Raw genomic sequence first — 21,252 nt, 5'->3', positions numbered from 1 at the left:
TTATCACCACCAGTGTGACCATCAGCCATATCCAATGCCAAGCATGGGAATCAGAAAGACCCCATTTACCCCTAGGTGGCGCTGGCAGTAATGAGGCACATAGAGCCCAGCACAAGGGCAGGGCTTGGCATCAGGGGCCTTGAAGCAACTATAGCCCATAGCAGGGGCTCCCTAGTCCTACTGCTCAGGACACTCACAGGCAAAGAACTGCCATGGCTGGTAAGTGTGGCCGAAGTCTGTGGACCGCTCCAAGACCCAGAGGTCAGGCCGCGGAGAATTGGCAAACTTGATGAGCACGTAGGCCACATGGAATACCTGTGGGGACAATGAGTGTGACGTCAAGCACTGGGCCCCTCGTGGACCTTCTCGTTCTCTCAGATGTGAGGGACAGCAGTTGATACAGAGGCAACAGGTCCGGGATGACATGACTTTCCCGGCAGGCTCGTGTTTTGAATGCTTGGTCCCAGCTGGTGGCACCATTTTGGGAAGTGTGGAACCTTTAGGAGGCGGGGCCTAGCTGTCTGCTGTGACATGAACAGCCTTTGTCACCACAAACTGAGCTGTTTTACCACAACTTCCCTGCCAGGATAGATTGAAACCTTCTGAAACCGTGAGCCAAAATAAGCCTTTGTTTCAGTAAGATATGAGCACAGCAAAGCAAATGCTATTGATGAAGAAACTGGATACCGCACACCCTTAATCCCAGCACTCAAGAGGCAGAGGCAGGCAGATCTTCTGAGTTCAAGACCAGCATAGTCTACACAGTGAGTTGCAGGACAGTCGGTCTATTACACAAAGAAAACCTCCCTCATAAGGAAAAAAAAATCTGATACCAAAGCAATTGGGCCACTGTTGTCACTAAAGCTAATCACATGGTCCTCAGCCCCAAGAACAGGTGTGAAGGAGGAGCATGGAAGATGTGGGAAATGTAGGTTAGAAAAATCTAGACGCTGGATGTAGAGTTTGCTGGGCCATTCTGACTCAAGTGTCAAAAGCCAGGACCCCAGTAGAGACACAGCCAATGAGGTTTGCAAGGAGACTGTTCCATGCATGAAGTACTTCCCACATGACAACCTGACTCTCATCTCCAGAACCCGACATGAAGACGGATGGAGAAGACCGGCCCCAGGTTGTTCTGAGCTCCACGTGTGTACCAGGGCACGCATGCCTACACACACACACACATAAATGCACATAAAAATCAATAATAAAGAAATGTGGGCTGGAGGGATGGTTTAGCAATTAAGAGCACTAGCCGCTCCTCCAGAGAACCCAGCTTTGACTCCCAGCGCCCACATGGAAACTCGCAAGTCTCTAACTCCATCCCAAGGGATTCATGGCCCTCGTCTGGCTTCCAGGGGCACCAGGCATGTATGTGGCACACAGACATGAGGTTTCATACTGGAACAACTATCCCACAGGAAATCTAGACTGGGGGTTACATTCTGGCAAGGAATCCATCTATACTTTACCTGTGCCCTAAAAGTTTAAGTGAGGCTATAGCCGAAAGCAATGATCTAATTAATTTTGTGCAGTAAATGTCAAGACAGCACAGCATTCAGGCTGGGTCATGGTTATGGCTGGTCGCTTTTGGTCAGATTTACAATCAGAATCAGGAAATAAAAAACAAAGCAATGATGTAAAATATGTCCAGTATGCCAGAAAGGCAGCTTATTTAAATATAATTAAAGAGATTAGTAACTTTAATTAGAAGTCGCATAATTAGCACTGGGAAAATAAGAAAGGACCCTGAGGGCCTTCAATGAAGGGAGGTGACTCCACCAGGCTCCACAGCGTGAAACTGCAAATTCTCCTGAGAGGCTTTACAATGCTGCTGCTGCCTGCTGGCAGAAAGCTACCATGAAATACATCCTGACAGTGTCAGGTATCTGTAGTCATGTACAAGGGGCCCATCATTGCTCAGGCTGGTGAACTTGGCATCATCTACACAGTAGTGGATTCACTGAGGTGGAGAATACAAGAGTTGTGGGGTCATGGAGGCGTCTACCAAGACTTCAGAGAAAAGCCAACACAATGTGTAACAGAGTCGGGCTCCAAATGAAGCCTGAACTACAGCAAAGACCTGGGTATTGGTGATACTGGGAACCTGGAAGATATGCAAAGAGAAGCTACAGGCACCAAGCGGAGTCGACCCCAGAGAAGCCACGTGATCTGCAAACAGCAGGCCATTTGGATGAGGCTACCTGCCTGGTAGAGCTTAGATGGTGCCACTGTTTGCCTCAAATGTTGAGCACGTAGCTACAGGATTTAATGTTTGTCTTTTTGCTTTGGTCCCATTCCTTCCTTTTACGATATGGATGTTGCAAGATGTAGTGGCACACACCTTTAATCCCAACACTTGGGAGGCAGAGGCAGGCGGATCTCTGTGAGTTTGAGGCCAGCCTGGTCTACATAATGAGTTCCAGGACAGCCAGAGCTATATAGTGAGACCTTGCCTCAAATAAATAGATAGACAGACAGACAAATAGATTTCAAAGGGAATGGTAATGCCATTTTATATTGGAAATAACGTCTCACTTCTCGATCTTACAGATGTTAAGAGTCTGCCTTGAGTCCAAAGGATAGTTTGAACTTTGGATTTTTGAACAGTGCTAGAATTGGTCACTCTAACCCTCGGGGCTTGATGGAGTTCCTCCAAAGCCTGGCCAGGCCCAGCCTTGAGCTTCCAGCACTCCATGGCAAGCTGTCACAGGACGCCTCCTCAGGAAAGCACGCTTGTGGACCAACAAACCAGCTCTGCCCTGGATTTCCCAAGGACCATCCTCCCTTCATAGGCTAAAGCTCCTGCCCACTGCCCTCCCAGACCCACTCTACCTGAGGCAGTCCCTCACCTGAGACACCCTGACTTTACTGTCACCAATCTTATCTTGCCATGTGGGGTGCACACAAACTACATCAGCCCAAGAGTAAGAAGAAGCAGGAAGTTCCTCACTCATCCTTGCTGAGAACTGGCCTGTCAGAAACGAAGCCGTGGGGATGAAGGCATTGGGTGGGCAATTCGCCCATTTAGGTGCCTGGGACTGGGCTTCAGCTCAGTGCTAGAACACTTCAAGAATATATGCACCCTTGAATTCTATCCCAAGAAAAACACACCCAAAACACTTCTCATTCTTGGGCAGCCCCTAGAAGTTCGATCTCACTTGCTAGCTGTGTGTCCAGCTCTGCCCACAGTGCTGGCAGGCCAGCCTCACATCCTCTCCCTAGATACTTCTGGAATAGCCCAACGACACCCACTCCAGGTTTGCCTACGCTGAGGAAGGGGAGGAAATGGTTTCCACAGCCTGTCCACAAGTCTGAAAGCTGAGAAGAATGCACCCTCACAAGTCTTGGAGCAAGACTGGAGCAAGATGAACAAAGGGGAGAAGCCATTTTCCCAGCTGGGCTCTGTTCCAAGTGCTAGAACTAAGGAGGCCAATGGTGTGAACAGGCTGGGCCTGCCCTGCACAGGGGAAGATCCCTCCTGCTACCTGCTGTTCCAGTTTCTCACCAATAGCAGCTGGAGGTCACTAGGCTTAAATGTCACCAAGTCTGTAGGACCCCATGGGAAAGGGAGGGGAGCCCCTAGTCCAGGCATTTGCTTTCTGTCTGTGATAAACAGACTTGAGGCAGGAATTGAAGCAGAGATCATGGAGCGATGCTGCTTTTTAGTGGCCTGCTTCCCTCCTAGATTGCTCAGCTACCTTTCTTAAATAGCCCAGGGCCACCTGTCTAGGAGTGGCACTATCCACAGTGGGCTAGGCAATCCTGCCACCAATCATTATCAAGAAAATGTCACATAGACATGCCCACAGGCCAGTCTGATGGAGGCAATTCAATCGAGAGTCCCTCTTTCTAAATATGTCTAGGTTTGTGTCAACCTGACAAAAACTAACAGCACAGTTGACCCCTTGTCAACTTGACCCCAAAACAACCACTATTAAACTATAACCTTTCCTTTCTCACCTTTCTCCATGACCTCTTCAGTCCTGGGGTCCCCACTGCAACTGAAGCTGTACATTCACCAGTGAGCTCTCCTGGCCCCTCCCAGTGACATGGCTCAGCTTCTCTCCACAACTCCTTTAGTCCTGCAGTTTTCCTGGGATCAAATCCAGTACCATGTGGGAGACTCTGACAAAAAGCCTTGACCTCATGGACCACAGCTACTGTGTATTCCCTGAGGAACTACTTCCTAGAAGATTTCACCCCAACTATGCTGGTCTCTTCTTTAAAAAAACTTCCCAGCTCCAGCCAGTGAACACCAACTGTTACCAGGAAAGCAAAGTTTTCACATCCGTAGGGCTGGCTTCTCGTTAATCAGAGCTGATTCTCCAGACCCAGGTGACCAGCACCAGAGGTTCTTAATTCAAAATATCACACAGTAGATACCAGTAGAGTCGCTGAAGGGCTCTCGGACTTCTCTCTGAAATTCCCCAAGCCAGCTCCTCCAATGTCTGCATGTCTCTCCATGTTCTTATCTTCAAAGGTCTCACAACAGCTCATTACAGCTCTGAGCCCAAAACTCCAACAGCCGCCACCTCCTTCCCACAAAATAAAGACATGAGAAACAAACCACAAGGTCAGGCCCGCCACAGCAGTGCCCACTCTCTAGCACCAACTTCTCTCTTAGTTTGCTCTCTACTGCTGTGATTAAAAAAAAAAAAGAAGAAGAAGAAACAGAAAGCAACTTGGGGACCAAAGGATTTATTTCATCTTACACCGAAGGAAGGCCAAGGCAGAAACTGAAGCAGAAACCAATGCTGCTTCCGGGCTTGCTTCCCCTGGTCTGCCCGGCTACCTTTTCTTGAGTAACTCAGGCCCACCTGCATAGGGACAGCACTACCCACAATGGGCTGGGCCCTTCCACATCAGTTATTAATCAAGAAAATACCCCACGGGCCAATAGGAGAGAGGCAATTCTTCAGCTGAGAATCCTTCCCACAGCTGGGTCTTGCACACCTTTAATCCCAGCACTCAGGAGGCAGAGGCAGGTGGCTCTCTGAGTTTACTGCCAGCCAGGTCTACAGAGCTAGTTCCATGAGAGCCAGGGCTACACAGAGAAATGAAAGAGAGAAAGAGAGAGAGACAGAGAGAGAGAGAGAGAGACAAAACCAGACTCCAGGCAGGCAGTACACCAGGACCCCAGGCACAGTCTGAGCTTGTCCCTGTGGGGATAAAGGGGTGGGGACAAGCACAGCCTCTCTCCCAGGGTAGGGGCACAGGCCTATTCACAGGCTGCCAGTTCTGAGGTCATTGTTCACTTCCCTGTGGGGGGAGGGCAGGGAGGTACACCACCCAGCTGGAGGAGGATTCTAGCATCTTCAGGGACAACCTTACATCCCACCTCATGCCTGAGCCTCCTGAGCCCTGTGGCCCCAAACTGGAGGTCCAGCTGGTCTGGGACAGTGTGTAATGGGACCCTCATGACCAAGACAGGCCAGGGACAAGCAAAAGAGAAACTTTAGGCATAGCAGACAGGGACACTGACTGCTCCTGGGAGCTGGCAGCCTGGCCCTCACGAGTCCCTGGGGCCCACCCCCGCCTTTCCCTGGGCCCGACCCCAGGCTGCACCCTTGCTGGAGGCTCTGGCCTTCCCCAGTCAGCTGGGCCTGCATTTTTCCCAGCTGAGAGCACTTTCACAAATACTGATTCCAAGCTGCTTATGGGCAGGGTAAGGGCGCATGGAAACTTCTAAGCTTGTGCTGGGGTGGAATGCACTTATCCATCTCACCTTCTGTCTACCTGCCGAGCTAAGCCTCTGTGCCACAGTGGCCTGCATAGCTGTCCTTCAAGGGCTTGCCGGCTGTGACGCTGGAGGGCAGGAAGGCTGTGCCCTAGCACCTCCCATCTATCTCCAACCTGGTCCCTGCTCCCAGGACTACAGCAATGCCCGTGGTATGACCCGGGAGGGGCACAGACCCCTGCTTCAGCCCTTCCCCCCCACTGCCACGCCTGCTCCTCTCGGCTGCCAAGGCAGCCTGACCTTTCTGCTGCTGCACAGCTCTGTGCAGAGGGAAAAAAATGTCTTTTAAAGCAAAAAGCAAACAAAAGCTGCTGGTTATTTTTAAAATTCTTGCTATTTTGGGGCAGGCACGTCTCCAGGGCAGCAGCCGGGGCCAGGCTCTTGGCCACCATGCCCCCATACCCCCTACCCAGCCAGATCTCACAGGGCCAAGACTCCAAAAGAGGGGTTATGCCCCATAACCCTGCCTGACAAGGACTGGCAAGAGTCCCATAAACCAGGCTGGCCATCAAGGGTGGAAGTTTGGGGCAGGTTCAAGGGACCATGTAGCCCCATGAAGGTACTTCTCCACCCTAGGGACAGGACAGTGGGAAAAGGTACATGGAGAAGGGTCAAATATGACAACTCCATGATGATATGAAGGTTCCAGAGGCCCAACTGGAAGATGACAGAGAAGATGGGTGGGCAGAGGAGGTGCCATCATAGTTGGCCCTAGAGCCACCTAGAACAACACTGGTAAGGAGGGCCATGCAAAAATCAAGTGGGCTGAGGCTGGAGAGATGGCTCAATGGTTAAGAACACTGATTGCCTTCCAGAGGACCCTGGTTCAGATCCCAGTCACAACTCTAACTCCAAGATCTGACACCTTCACCCAGACATACATGCAGGCAAAATACCAATGCACGTAAATGGAAAAAAAGCAAGTGGGGTTGATCTCAGGTCTGGACCTCACACTTGTGAGGATGAGAGGGGAAGTTGTGGGGCCTCCCAGGCCCTGGGATGGAGACATGCCAGAAGGTAAGCCTCCTGCCCAGAAGCCTCCTAGACCCAGACACCACTTCACTAAGAGGTAGGCTACAACTGGCCCCTCCAGGGAAGGATCAGTGTCCAGTCCTGAGTCTACAGCCTGGTTCTGCCCTAGCCCATCTGGGGTCTAGTGAGAGCCAGGCTGGGTGCAGGTGGCTGTGACATATGTCCTGGGACTGAGGGGACCAACCCACCATTCTAGTGGAGTGACTCAGCAGACGGCTTGTGACTCAGCTGGGGCCTGCAGGAAGAAGGCTCATTGCCAATTCCCGGGGACAGGCCAGGGTCCCAGGCGGTCCTGGGTGGAGGCAGGAAGCCCTTCCTAGCCCCGGGCGTCCGGCTAATGCCCTGACCACTCCCTTCAGGTCACGCTCCAGGGCACCTGGACCTTCTGACTCCTCCGAGACCTTGAGTGGTCCAGTCCAGCCCTCAGCCTCTCTGCCCTTCTTCACCTCAGCTAGAAATCTGCTGCCACCAGAAGGGGCTGCAGTGGCACAGCCATGATAGTGTCTGCTCAGGCTAACAGCTGGGTAAACAGACACAGCCATGCCTTCAACACACCAGGGAGACTAAAAACAAGCCTCCACCCCAAGAGACAGGGGAATGGAAAAGCCCACGGAGGCACCATGCACGCCCACCACTCAAAATCAGAAATAAAAAACATAAAATGGAGGCTGGGCGCAGCTTGGTGATGGAGTGCCTGCTTATTGGCATGTGTGAGGGCCTGGGCAGACTGCATCCAATAATTCAGAGAAAGCATAGGACAGAAGCCGGTGTGGTACCACATGCTCGTAATCTTAGCAAGCACTTGGGAGGCCGAGGCAAGGAGTTCAAGGTCATCCTCAGCTACATAACATGTTCAAGGCCAATCTGGACTACATGAGATGCTAGCTCATAGAAAATACATAAAAAAACAAAAACTGTGGCATACACTAAGAACAGACAGCTGCCCAGGGCTGCAGGTGTGTCTTAAGCACAGCAGAAAGACTGGTTCTAAGGGGAACAAGAGGTTGTCAACCAGGAGGTCCCAGCTAAGCAGTTGCCAAACAGCCCCTGCACAGCAACAGGGGTTCAGGGATGGGCTCAGGGACCCTGCCCTGAACACCCCAGCAGGCCCAAGCTCTCTGCCCCTCCTCCCTGTGGATCAGCCAGGTCAGGCCAGAAGGTCAACTAGTGCAGCAGCCGCAGTAGAGCTGATCCCAGTAGGACCCCCCACCGCTGAAAGCCAAACAGTTTAGTCTCCACTGAGAGGTACAGCCAGAGGAGAGGCCTGCACAGCCGAGTTTGTTTAAAACCACAGAAAACAGGAAGCCTTTGGGGGCTTCCAGCACACTGGGGGGAGGTCAAAGGGGGTGACACAGGAGTGTGCATCATTCTATTCAGAGTGAGTAAAGGCGTAGGCCTATGTGCTACTGAGTGCCAGTGTGGCAGTAAAGGAGCAGCCAGAGTACTCAACAGACCTTGGGCTGGGTCCTCATCTGAGCTAGAAGTAAAAATGGGGGAGGGAAAGGTACAGGAAGCTAGCACGGGGAGAAAGAAGGGGAGAGGAGAGGTGGCAGATAGACAAAGCGACCAAGAGGGAGGGAGAGGAGATTAGAGGGAAGGGCGGGGTAGAGGGAGAGGTATGCAGTGTGACATGAAGCAAGCCAGTGAGGGAAAGAGGGTGGCCCCAGCTCAGGCTTGGTCTGAGGACTGTCTTCAGGAACCCTACTCTATCCTCTCCCTGGGAGTACTGACTCTCCCAAAGGAGTCAGGCTGCCACAACCCTGCACCTGTCCTGGCCACTGGACCCTGTAACTTGTAACTTAAGCCTGGCCACGGCTATACTTCCTGCCACTTCCCTGGACAAGCCAACTGGTCTCAGGACATTGGCCACATGGATGTGTGCCCAGCCAGGCCCAGGGAGTCCTGCCAGAAGCTTCAGCCTCATGACCACTAGCAGCCTGACACCAACAGGCCTGTCCACAGGGCCCCAACCCTGCCAGCCTGAGGGAAGCAAGACAGGGCAGGCCTGCAGAACATCTGACAATCAGTGTGCCGCCATGCCATGGCAGGTGGCGTGACACATTGTTCTCCCGGTCACAGAGAAGAGGACTTGGGGTAGAAGGCAAGATCCAGCTCATGCAGCCATCCCTGAGACACAGGACCCTCACCCTGGCCTTAACTTTAACCAGCTCAGTCCTCATCCTAAGTACCCTTAGTGTCCTTGTATACTCCAACCCTTCTTTGTCCTTAGCCTGGCACCTCAGTGTGTCCTGCAACTCAGGGCCTTTGGGGACTAGGACCTGAGTAGCCTGCACAATAGCAAGAGAGAACCAAGGCCCTGTCAGGAAGGAGACTAACACCCCTCACCTCTCTGAGCTGGCCTGGGAAGGGTAGCTGGTACTACAGATAAAGAGGAACTGTAGCTGATAGCCTTGTGTGACCAGGTTTCCAGACGGGTGATGGAGAAAGGACACGGACCGGGGCCTGCCAGCTCATCGCTGCCCACTGGGGAGGTTGCCATGGTTCTCTGGTACAGGGTCTGATTCTACAAAGAGGAAGATGGGAACCTGACTACTGGGCCCCAGAAATTTCCAGAAGACACAAGGAGATATAAGAGCCCCCTTCAACCCTTGGCAAGTCAGTTTCCTTTCTCCTCGTCTGGAACCTCTTCCTGGGGACCCTCCCCAACAGAAAGAATCCTCTATCAAAATGCAATAAGTGCCCAGTTTCTCGTAGGTGTCTTTCCAGGTGTCTTGGTTGCTCAGGGACAGGTTCCACGGGGACCAACCTTCCAAGCCCACAGCAGCTTTGGACCCACACACCAAGGCATAAGATTCAGGGCAGCCCAGCAACCCAGCCCGCCCTCCCCAGCCTGTAAGGCTCTCTGCCAGCCACCCCCACCCCCTTCCCAGGGCATCCGCTTTCACCAGAACAAAGGCGGCTGGCCAGGCGCTTCCTCATGCTTCCTGAAGGAGCCCCAGCCCAGGGCTAGCGCCTTGGAGGACCTCCCAAGCTTGCATCACAGAACCCAGGAAGAACTTCCCCCATGAAGAGCTGGAGTCACTCTGCCTGGCCCTATCCTAGAGTGTCCTGCCCCTACCAGGGCTGGCAGCCATTGGGCCAGCAATGGCAGGCTGTAGTGGACAGCGGGGGGGGGGGGGGGGGGGGAGGGGAAGACTCATGGTGGCCTCTTCTCAACCGTAGCTGGAAAGTCTTCCCTTTCCCCTGCGTCATTTTGCATCTGGTAAAACTGAGGCGTAGAGAGACAAGATGCACGAAGCTCTCTCCCAGCTTGGAACAACCCATGGCCCAATGGACAGATGTGTGGATGGCCCTAAGGCCTGGAGGTGGCAGAGTCTGTACTTTGTCAGGAAGGCAGTCCACTGCCCTCATCCCCTCCCACACAGCACTTGGGCACAGTGCCCACCAGCTCCGTAGGAAATCTGGGGTTGCCATGGAGATAGGGCCCCTTCTCCCCAGCACTACCTCACCCCAGCCTCCTTAGGCCCAGCCAGGCAAGACTGGAAGGAGCGCATGAGAACCCCCTTGCTGCCCCCAGCAAGCGACAATTCACATACACACCCTCCCATGGGTGCCCCACTGCTGTGTCAGAGAAGAAAGTGGCTTTAGGCTTAAGGGGTTCCAGAGACCCCTAGACTCCAGGGTACAGGAATTGAGACAATGGAAAGCTGAGAGATGAGCGAAATGGACCAGTTCAAGACCAAACCAGACAGCCCAAGGGCAGCTGCCACCTCCCTTTCTCCTCTTTCCCACACTGGCTGCTGCAACAGTTGTGTTTTTTGTTTGTTTGTTTGTTTGTTTTGCTTGGGTTTTCTTTACTTTTCTTTTTTTTTTTTTTTTTTTTTTGAGACGGGGTTTCTCTGTGTAGCCCTGACTATTCTGGAACTGACTTTGTAGACCAGGCTGGCATTAAACTCAGAGATCTGCCTGCCTTTGCCTCCTGAGAACTGGGATTAAAGGCGTGTGCCACCACAGCATGGCTTAGAACATAGTTGTGAATCAGGTTACCCTGAAGACCACTTGCTGAGACTCCAGCTGCCTGTCCACAGCCTACCATGTGGGGAAGCAGGTACCTATCTGTCCCTTGCAGCCTGGCTGTGGAGACCCAATTTAGTCTGCCCGCCTCTCATCCTCCCCAACCTCAGGTTGCAGCAGGCACACAGGCCCAGGAAGGAGCAGAGGCCAGCCCTTTGTGGCAGGAATGGAGACCCAGGCCTGCCAGAATGGCAAGTCTATAGGACCAACCATGTAGCCAGCCCCAGCTCACCTCATACACACACCCTTATTCTGGTTTCAGGGAGCCCTAATATGGCCCCACTCCCACAAGTCAGGATCTCAACGAACTAAGACACAGCTACGTGAGTGTGGCCTGGTCCTGGAGTCACACCAGAGTCCCTAGGCTCTGTTCCCCTTAGGGTGACTTGCTCATCACCTAGAAAGAGCCTGATCTACCCTCCTGCCTGAACAGGAGCCTGGAGGCTTATAAGGGTTCAGAGCTGACAATCTGGGTTCAGCCACTGATCCCCTGACCTGAAGGTGGTCACCAGAACATAGGTATCTCAGGAATGTCCATTTCTACCAGGCTTCCTCCACATTCCTGTGCCCCTCCCATCTCCACCAGGAATTCCTCAGAGTAAACAAGAGGGTGCCTTTGAGAGGGCACCAGGGGCCCCAAAGCAGGTTGGCCACGCCTCCCTGTACACACTCAGCACTTTTCCCCTGCCGACTCTGGTATGGCCTTTGGTGGTGTCCCTTTCAGTCCCCACTTTCCATGTCCATCCAGGGACACTGAAGCACAAAGATGCCCACCACTAGGCCTTTGCCTGTGCTGACCCTGCTCCCAGCAGCCCTGCCCAAGGCCATCTCCCTGGATGGTGACCTCACCCATTGTCTTGTGCCCAAGGCAAGCTTTGTGGCTGAAGCCGCATAGACAAAAATGAACCCTACCTGGCCCAGGTCCAGTGTGACGTTGACCTCATTGTACTCCAGGCCACGGGACAGGGGTGGGCTCTGCCACCAGCGCTCTGTGCCATCGATGGCGTTGCTCACAGGGTGGGCCTTGTTGCTGTTGGCAGCTGTACAGATGTCACAGTACTGGCCCTGCAGGAAGAAGATGGCCAGATGACCAAAAAGGGCTGAGCACCCCCCTTTCTCCTGTAGAGCCACCATCCCACCGTATGAACCCTGGGTCCCACCAAGCTGGTCTCAACCCTCAACGTTCAGATCCTCATCTCTCGGTTATTAAATCAATTCAAGAGGTATGGCTCACATTACAGAAAAACCAGTAGGGGACACCTGCTTAAGGTAAGAAAAATCAAGGTAAGTCTCAGAGGCCTTCAAGGTAAAGTGAGTATATATACTCTGGGCAGACAGGTGGCTCCTGGAAAGGCTCTAGGATCGATGTAGCCGAAGAGCAAAGGAGGCAAAAGCAGGTAAGACACTCTCCACCCCTCCCAGTGACCACCCTCCCTGCTGGTCACTGCAAGGAATTCCACAAGGAGCTGAAAGTATGGGATTGGGGGTGGGGAATGAGAGAGTAATAAGGAAGAGGGTTCATCTGCGGAAGAGGGTTCCCTGGGGAGTCAGACGTCCCCCAACTCCCAGTCTTTGCCTGGAGGCCCCGAAGCAGCATTCTAGTATCTCCTAGATTGGGTCTCCAAGTGGGCAGTGGCAGGAGTAGCTTTGGGCTCCCATCTGCCATTTCTGAGTTCTGGGACAAAGCCAAGGCAAGCACCCTGGGAACCTCAGTGTCCCCATCTGGAGGGTAGAGATTATGTTGCACAGTTCAAGATGCCACCGCCATGAGCAGATCACACAAGGGCCCTGGCAGCTGCTGCAGTCACAGCCGAGCCACCTGCTGGGGCCTGTAGGAAGTCCCAGCAGAGTCCTGGTCTGCTGTTCCTGGTGGGGGGTGGGGCGGGGCTATGGATCCTGGCCAAGAGAGCCCCCCCCCCCGCCACCCACCCCACCCCCTATACTCCACAGGGAGACCAAACCTGTTCTACACAAAGGCAGCCTGGAGGCTTGACACTGACAAGAGACCCAGAAAGTGACCCCACTCCTCCGAGACTTGAGGGTGTGGTACAGAACTTCTTTCCAATGAGGTTAGGGTATAGGAGACCCCTGCCCAATTAGGAGGTCTTAGTGGCAACTGAGGCTCCAGCCCCTATTTGCATACAGTAGGCTTTGCCTTCCCTGTAAGTCCAGCTAGCTCGGGACTTTTGCCTTGTGTGTCCATTCCTAGAGCTGTCTGGCTGCTATCAGAACCACAGGTGTTGACATCTGGGGAGCTCCTGCCAGGCAGCCTGTGGAGGCCTTGGTGCTTGCTGTTCTGATCTTGGTCTAGATGTCAGCCTGTGGGCATTGTTCTGGCCCACCAAAGACAAGGGTGAACCTAAGTGGGCTAGCCTGTCAAACCTAAATGTTAATCCCCTAACTTCAACCTGTACATCCTTAGCTCTCAGAGCCACAGAATGAAGCAGAGCAGGAACCCAAGGGGTCTGCTAACAGGACCCTGCCCCACGGGTGCCAAGCAGGGTAGAGTGGGCATGCCTCTATAGTCCAGACCATGTGGAACATGACCATACTGCCCCCCAGAAGTCAGGCCCAGGCTCAAGGGTGCAAGGTAGGCCTCTAGTTTTCTAGGAGTCCAGGGAAGCCAGCGTGTGCCCCCTTCTAGCCAACAGCGAGTTAGGAAACCACACTGGGAATCTCCAATCAGCTATTCACTGAGCAGCAAGCCCCAAGCCCCCTTGGGGGCCTGGATTTCCCCACTGACCTCTGGCTCACAGCAGACAGGGCTGGGAAAGCAGGCTTCCTCCAACCCCCTGCTGCAGAGGGTCCTGCCAGGAACAGAACTAGGAACATAGGCTGATTAGGACTTTCCCTTCCAGTGAGTCACCAACTGCCCCAAATAGAGGCCAGCAGAATTCTTCTGCTGCCCACCTGACACTGGGAGGACAAGAGTGCCAACCCACACTCTATCTTACCCAGAGGCCCTGTGGGACTCACCCAGCCTCATGCCTGGGATGCCTAGTCCCTCTTCTGTGGCCATGAAGGGTCCCTGGCTCCTTGGGCCATGCTGTGAGTGCCCTGCCTAGCTCCTCTGATTGGGGGCTCTTGAGGAAGCAGCTGCTACTTCTGCCTTCTCACCAAGGAGGTGCGGCAGAGAGGGGCTGTGACCTCTGACCACCTGGCTGGATCTTCACCTCGTAGGGAGGTAGTGAGGGTCATGCATCCGAGCTGTGACCCTCTGGGGGAAGACCTGTGCACAGGCTGAGCAGGGAACAGTGTTCTCTCATGTGAGAAAGGACTGCGGCACCCTTCCCGGGGAATAACAATTGCTATGTAAGCAGAGAGGAGGACCCTGAGAGCCCGGGCAGTCCCCCTGGGTCAGGTTGGAAGGTGCCTACTGGGGCCCCTTCTAAGATACAGCTCCCTGACACGATATACAGAAGACCACAGGCCAAGGGACGCTCCATTTCCAACTGTTCCCCTCAGATGACGCCTACTCTGCCCTTCAAAAACAGGTGTTCGTACCTTTCTGGGCCTCAGTTTCCCTGTCTCCGAGTCTGCCTCTGATGGCCCACACCTGTTCTTACTCTCCGACTGCCAAGGGAAACAGCACAGGGAGCCCGGCCCTTCTCAACTCCCTCCTCCCAGCAGAGGCTCAAGGAAGGGCCCAGCCGGCAGGCAAGGAGGGAGGTGGCCAGGTAAGCAGTGAACAGAACTAAAGTTTTTCACTTCTCCCCTCTTTCTCCGCCCCGACGAATCCATTTTCAGCTACTCCCCCCGCCCCCAACGAGCCTCCTTTCAAGAAGGTGGAAGCAGGTCCCTAGAGGAGGTAGCTTGTTACTAGGCCCTTATGGCTCCCGACTCTCCTAACACCCTAACATGAGGCAAGGGTCCTTCGGCGGGACTACTTAGCCCACCTCACCTGCAGGCTCAGCCAGAAGGGCAGGCCTCAGGAGAGTCTTTAGGTACAGAATCCACGTACCACCTGCTCTGCAAGGGACTGCCCCGGATGGCCTACAGGTGTTCCCCTACTGTAAAAACTTTGCCTGCCCGCTCTCTCCCACCCCCCTCCGAAGTTCCCAGATCCTTAGTAAAGAAGCTTTAACTCTTTGGCTAGGGCAGTGAGAGATCCAACACCAGGAGAAACGGCGCCGGCGCGGCTTCCGCGCTCACTCCGTCCCCATCCGGGAGGCCAACAGGTTCCAGCCTGTCCCAGGGGGGAAAAGGAGCTCCCGCCCCCTCCTCATAGTCAGCGGGCACCCAGGCCAAGTCCCGCCCACGCAGGGATCCCGGACTTAGGCTGCAAGGGACTGATCATCGGTCCCCTCCTGCCTAGACACACACACACACACACACACACACACACACACACACACACACACCGCAACCCGAGCTTCACCGGCCCCCGGGCCCTCGGTCCGCGACTCGGACACTTCATTGGCTCTTCCAGAGGCACGTGCAGTTTCTGCACGAGTTTCGGTAGCTGCGTTGGGGTCCCTCTTAGTCCATCAAAACATGGGATCAGGGAGTCCTGGTGGGAGAGTCGGTACTTATACTCTCCCGAGCACAGAGGGAGCCCTTAAGAGTCAGCAGGGTTTGGGCGCTAGCATAGGAACACCGCAGGATGGTGTAACCAACTCCTCCTCCCCGCGCTCACCTGGATGGTCTGGTTGGGATCTCCGCCGGCCACCGGACCCCCAACCAGCTTGCAGTATAGGTCCTCGGTGGGGCGTGAGGCACTGCGCGTCAGGGCCTCCTCTCCGCAGGTCGCAGACGCGGTGATGCGAGCGCCCTCCGCCAGGTTGAAGTAGGGCGGGTGCAGGCTGAAGCCATCGCCCCCGGGAGTCCGCGCCTCGCCTAACAGCGCCAGCCCAGCCAACAGCAGCAGCAGCGGCGGCGGCGGCGGCGCGGGGCTCCGGGAGCCACAAGCGCGCGGTGCGCTCCCCGCGCTGAGCCGCCCTCCGGGCTTCGCCATCTTCCTGCTGGGGTCAGCGGCTCTAGGCACAGCGCGCGCCGCTGGATCCCGGCAAGTCTAGTTTGGAGCCGCCGGCTCGGCTGGCCCCGCCTGTCAGAGGACGTCAGGCCCCGCCCCGGCCCGCCCTGGCGCCCGAGCCTTGTGCCTCGGGGAGGGGGTTGGGGAAGGGCACGAGGGAGGGGGCAGCTTGGGGACCTTAACCCTTCGGACCCCGATCAGACCAGAGTCCTGCCTGGGACACCTGCTGGCCCGGTGCCAGGCCTTAGGAACTTGGCGCTCCTGAGCCTTTCCTCTCCCCCAGGTCGTGACTTCGATCCCTAGGGAGACCCCTGCTTTTCCCCTGGATGCGCAGGACCCCAGCACGCCAGGCCTGCCTCTACCCGCCCAGCGGCTCCCCTTTCTGTTTCCCTAACTTCAAACAGGTCTCAGCCACCTGGCGCCTCCCGGTTGCCGCAGCCTGTTACTCCCTTCCCTGTTGGTGTTTGTATAAACTGTGTGTAGCCGTGGGTGGGGACTCAGAGGGGATGTGCTCTGAAAATGGTCTGGAAAAGACCAGACAGGAGGAGAACCCCCCTGCTTCCTTCATTGTTAGGTCAGATTTAGCGCTGTCTACCCCTTTTGGCTTTAAAATCCTCTGCAATAGGGGGTTAGTACAGGAGCAAATGAATGGCACAGGTGCCCACCCATAGGGCATTTCCAAGGATGCTCATTGGCCTGTAAGAGCCAGTCTGATAGGCTCCTTGGGAGACTTTGGTCACCCATCTTTTGAGCAAGCCGTGCCTCTGGCTGCTGTGTTCCTGGGCTACAGTGGGCTGCAGTTGATCTGCCAAACTCTGAGCCCATGCTGCTAACACTGAAAGTCCTAGAAACTGAGCTACGATGATTGTGTGCCTCATTTCTGCTTCCAGCCACAGCCACTGCATCACCTCCCCTTGGATGCTAGGGCCAAACTAGTCTCCAGGAAAGCCTTGAGGGAGTAGGAATGGGACACAGTCTCCTAGCCAGACCAACCAGGCCATTATCTCACATTGTGGGTAGGACTTCCATCTTGCCGGGCCACCAAGGATTCAAGTGAGTTCCTGACACACTGGCCATCATCGTGTCCTGGCAGGGTCCTGCCCCATAGTTGTTAGGAAAGGTTGCACCACCCTCATATCCTCCCAAATCTTAAACCCTAAGAGGGGCTGTGAAGATCTGTCTGTAGTTGAGAACGTGAGGTCAAGACAAGCTGCCCTCCCTGGATCCTTCCACTTTCCCTCCCCGGAATTCCTCTATAGCCTCACTATTAATTTTCCACCTGGAGGAGGGCAAGGCAGCCGCTTCCCTTTGCTGCAAAGGCTTGGTGTGGGGGAGGGGCTGGCCCCAGGGAGGGCGGGAGAAGGGGAGGAATCTGGAATTCAGTAGAGTAGGCTGGGAAGCTGATTTATGACCCGAGTGTGAGGCACAGCTGGGGCAGTAGCAGGTTCCCAGATGGCTGGCCCCACCCTGCTACTGCCCAGAGGTCCACCATGCCCATCAGGAGGCTGTTCCCGGCTCTATCCCCTTTGATAGCTGGGGGTCCTAATAGCCTGAGGGTGAGAGATAAAATACTAAAGAGTGACTGCCAGACTTTGGTAACCTGCTGACTTCATGTGAAATTTCTTGAGGGTCTAGAGGGCAAAGGTTGTACCAGGACTTCTCTGAGCCCCCTAGTGGCCAGGCCAGTTGTACTTTGGATTGGTCTCAGAAGACTGGCCAGTGCAAAGAGAGGGGTAGATGCCTCAGAATGTGCTGAGTCAGCCCAGCAGCCAGCACCAGGAGGGTTAACCCCAAGCTAGCTACTTCCCAGCAGACAGCTGCCCCAGGAGCAACTGGCAAGGGCGGGTGATGTGGGCAGAGGACACTGTGGCACAGGACTGTTGAGGTGTCCACACTCTGCCCCTACCCTGTGGCAGCTGGTCCGCCTGGGCCAGGAGGGAGCAGCTGGAGCTGGGAGTGGAGTGGGAGGAGCTACCCCAGGAGCGTCGGCTGGGAGGTGGTTTTCTCTGACCACTCCACCTCTGTGCTCACCCCTCCCCCATTCCCGATGACCAGGTCCACTTCTAGTCACCACTACAGTGACCAGTATCTTCCTTCCACTTCCTTTGTGTCACAGGCAACCCAGCCAGTTTTCTTCCCTGTGGACAGAGAAACTGAGGCCGCGTGGACAGAGGCAGTCAATAGCACACAGTTCTAAAGAGAGAAGGAACTGGGTCAGCTACTTCTGTTTTCAGGCATATACCTCCTGGGATCTTTTCTTTACCAGCCCCCAAAGCTGACCCCTTTCTTCTGACGGGCCAGACAACAGCAGAGGGTTCTGCCCTGTACCTATAGGTGAGGGTGCCTATGAGGTAAGGAGTAAGCTGGCCAAGAGAGGGGACCTGTGTCAGGAGTAATCCTCACTTAAGCCCAGGCTCAGAGGAAGGCCAAGGGGTCAGTTGCAGTTGGTGGGAAAGAGCCTGGCATATTTTCTCCCAGCCCTGGCATAGAGTCCTACTCCAACAGCATTCCAGGGGTACACATCAGCCCCTGAGCCATTCAGCCTGGGGGCAGCTGTTGGAAACAAAACGGGACATGAACCATCTGTTGCAACCCTAGAGGTGCACCTTGGGGGCCCCTGGGGAACCCCACAGAGGACAAGGGGATACCCCCTTGCTTACACTCAGGCATCACAAACAACAGCAGACAGGCCCTAGCCTTTATGTGGTTGCCACACCCTGAAAGAGAGCTGGCTTTAGCTACTTCTTGCTTGGACAAGCCAGAAAGAGGGTCCAGTTCTAAGGCCCAGGGTGCGTGCCTCCACAGGGGCAGGCTTGGGAGAAAAGCCAGTATGGAAGCCCCATTCCATGTCTCATGGCTGCTCTGAGGCCCTTTCAGGGAGCCAATAGCGGAACCTCTATCCCTGCCCATGGAACATAGCCAGGAGCCAGTGGCAGGGCTGTTTCTGGCAAGCCGCTGTCAGCAAGATCCAGCTCTGTCCTCCAAAGATTCAGTCTGGACAGATGCCAAAAGGAGTCACAGGCCTGAGAAGCTGACATCAGGATGTCGTAAACCCAAAGGGCCGCATCTGGTCTCTGTTGGCCATTGCTTGGCAGAGTAGCACATCACGTACCTCCGTCAGCACTGTGAGACCCAGTCCAGAGCTGAGAAGCGTGGTGAGCTGGAGGTCAGCAGGCATGGTAGCCTAAGACCCCTCCCCACGGCAGCTACCTGACCTAACCTCCCAAAAGGCTCCTGCCCCCACAAGGGTGAGGCCGAGGGCTACTAGACCTCTCTGGCCTGGAAACAGTCTCTGGCTGCTTTTCACACAAGGACGTCTGCCCTCATGGTTCTTTAGAACCTTCAGCCCTGGCACCATGAAGATGTGTGTGTACCTGTGTACAGGTACAGTACACTGACTCATTACCGTAGGAAGAACCTAAGAGTCCAAGCAGATCCAGAACCTCTGTAAGCACTGAGCTCTGGTCCCTGCCCAGAACTCTCTGTAACCACTTCAAGCTGACCCAAGGCAGACTGCTACATGGGTGGAGACCTGATAGGTGGGGTAGACGGTGGCTCAGGTCCCAGGCTTTACACAAGGCTCCTCAAGGTTTCTCTCCCTCTTCTCTGGGTGGGATGAAGGTGTAACCTTAGCTGGATGCCTTATAAGTGTACCCTTCTCTGAACAGTTACCTAACCTAGGGAGGTCTTGTGCAGTGGTTAATGTGATGCTCAAAATTCAGGGTTCAAACAGAGAGTGGTAGCACATGCCTTTAATCTCAGTACTCGGGAGGCAGAGGCAGGTGGATCTCTGTGAATTCAAGGCCAGCCTGGCCTACAAAGACAGCCAATGACAGCCAAGGCTACACAGAGAAACCCTATATCCTACCACCTCCCAGACAGTATCCTGAGAAGCCTGAGGCTCAAACCTGTAAGGAGAGAGCAAGAGGGATCTCTGAGCATAAAGGGAGATTGATAGCACCCAGGGATGCTGCGCTCATCCCCAAAGCTGCCCTGTACCCCCTCCCAGTACCAATGCTCCAACAGGCCCCTCCTTGTCCTGGCTGGTCAAACGGGCTCCCATGTGGTAGGTGGGGGTGAGGGCCTGTGAGAGGTGCCCACAGGCAGCCTTATATGGGCAGGAGGCCTTACGCTCAAGAGGAATGTTCTCCTGAGAGTACAGCAGGAACAAGGCTTCCTAAGCTGTTTGACTGCTTCCCATGAGCATAACCCTGGCCTTCTGGCCTCAGCCCAGCAGAAGAGCCACCCAACAGGATTCTCACCAGCTTTAGGAGGATGGACCGGGTCCTTAAACTCAAATTGTGCCAGGTTTTCTGCACTGGCAAAAGTCAGAACTGGAGGTCAGCCTACCTCACACATACCCATCAGCCTCTGCTCTTTGCTGAGAGCATCTGCTCCATCTTTCCTAACACTCTTCGCTTCTCTCTGACTCGCTGGGTGGGTTACATTCTCAGGCTGCTTTCTGCCTCTCTCTGTCTCTACATCCATCTTTGTCTATCTCTATTTCTGTTTATCTGTTTCTGTTACAGTTTCTATCTCTCTGCTTTTGTCTGTGTCTCTGTGTCTATCTGTCTCTGTCTGTCTGTATCTCTCTGTCTCTGTCTCTCTCTTTCTCTCACTCTCTCTGACACTCCATTTCCCTGGCCAGTGCTTCCCCAGACATGTCAAACTCAGCAGCAGGGTCTGGTGTGGCTCTGGCAGAGCAGGGCTGGGCTAGAAAAAGGGCCAGCTGGAAGGCACAGGTAGCCCAAACCCCCAAGCTGACACACCCTAGTTCTGAAGTTTCCATAGGGCTGGCCCTCCAGAAGCTTCTCAGGCCTACAAGTGCCCCTGTCCTGGCCCCAGATCTACCCCATGTCTTCTGGGAACCCCTCCTCACTGTCCTTAGAAGCACTGTATCTTTTCCCTAGCTGTGCCCTGAAATCATTCCCTACCTCAGAGCACCCAGAGCCCTCCCGCAATCTCTTACTCAGCACTTTATTTATGATATTTTGAGTGGCTCAAGGCCACGTTAGGGGCTAGTCATTCCAAGGACCCCAAGATCCTTCCTCATACTGGGAGATGGGTCTGGGCCTGGTTCTCACTCACAAGGATCATGGGGTATTGCATTATCAGCAAAGCGGCCTTCAGTCTTTATTCCAACACAGAAGGGCTGTGCTGTCCCAGGTCAGGGAGGACAGTGTGCTCTCCCTGAGTCTGCTGGTGCTGCAAGCTGTTCCCTGTGGTCCCTAAGAAGGTTCAGCATCGTTTGAAAGGACTAACACCAACATCAGTGGGCAGCAGGGAGCAGCCTATGCTGTGAAGGCCATTAATAGTGACAGTGTGAACCAGAGCTCACTGGGGCTCACAGAGTCTGAACCAACAGCCAGGGAGGCTGCATGGGTCTGACCTGGGTCCTCTGCGTATATGTTATGGTTGTGTGGTTTGGTGTTCTTATGGGATTCCCAACAGTGGGACTGGGAACTGTTTCTGA

At 54.5% G+C, this 21,252-nt stretch overlaps 1 protein-coding gene across 1 annotated transcript in view; it reads right to left on the bottom strand.

The window, feature by feature from the left end:
- Positions 1–15,813, bottom strand: part of Lama5 (laminin subunit alpha 5) — a 47,971-nt gene extending 32,158 nt beyond the window's left edge. Inside the window, exons 1-3 of the mRNA XM_021646337.2 lie at positions 15,444–15,813; positions 11,720–11,872; positions 198–315 (exon numbers count right to left, since the gene is read on the bottom strand). Of these exons, the coding sequence (XP_021502012.1) occupies positions 198–315; positions 11,720–11,872; positions 15,444–15,761 (589 nt within the window). The 5' untranslated portion in view covers positions 15,762–15,813. The remainder of the gene's footprint in view (positions 1–197; positions 316–11,719; positions 11,873–15,443) is intronic.
- Positions 15,814–21,252: the final 5,439 nt, after the last annotated feature.

Source organism: Meriones unguiculatus, chromosome 4, assembly GCF_030254825.1.
Source record: "Meriones unguiculatus strain TT.TT164.6M chromosome 4, Bangor_MerUng_6.1, whole genome shotgun sequence".
NCBI lineage: Eukaryota > Metazoa > Chordata > Mammalia > Rodentia > Muridae > Meriones > Meriones unguiculatus.
Note: the sequence above shows the minus strand (reverse complement) of the source record. Positions and strands in the feature narration are given on the sequence as shown.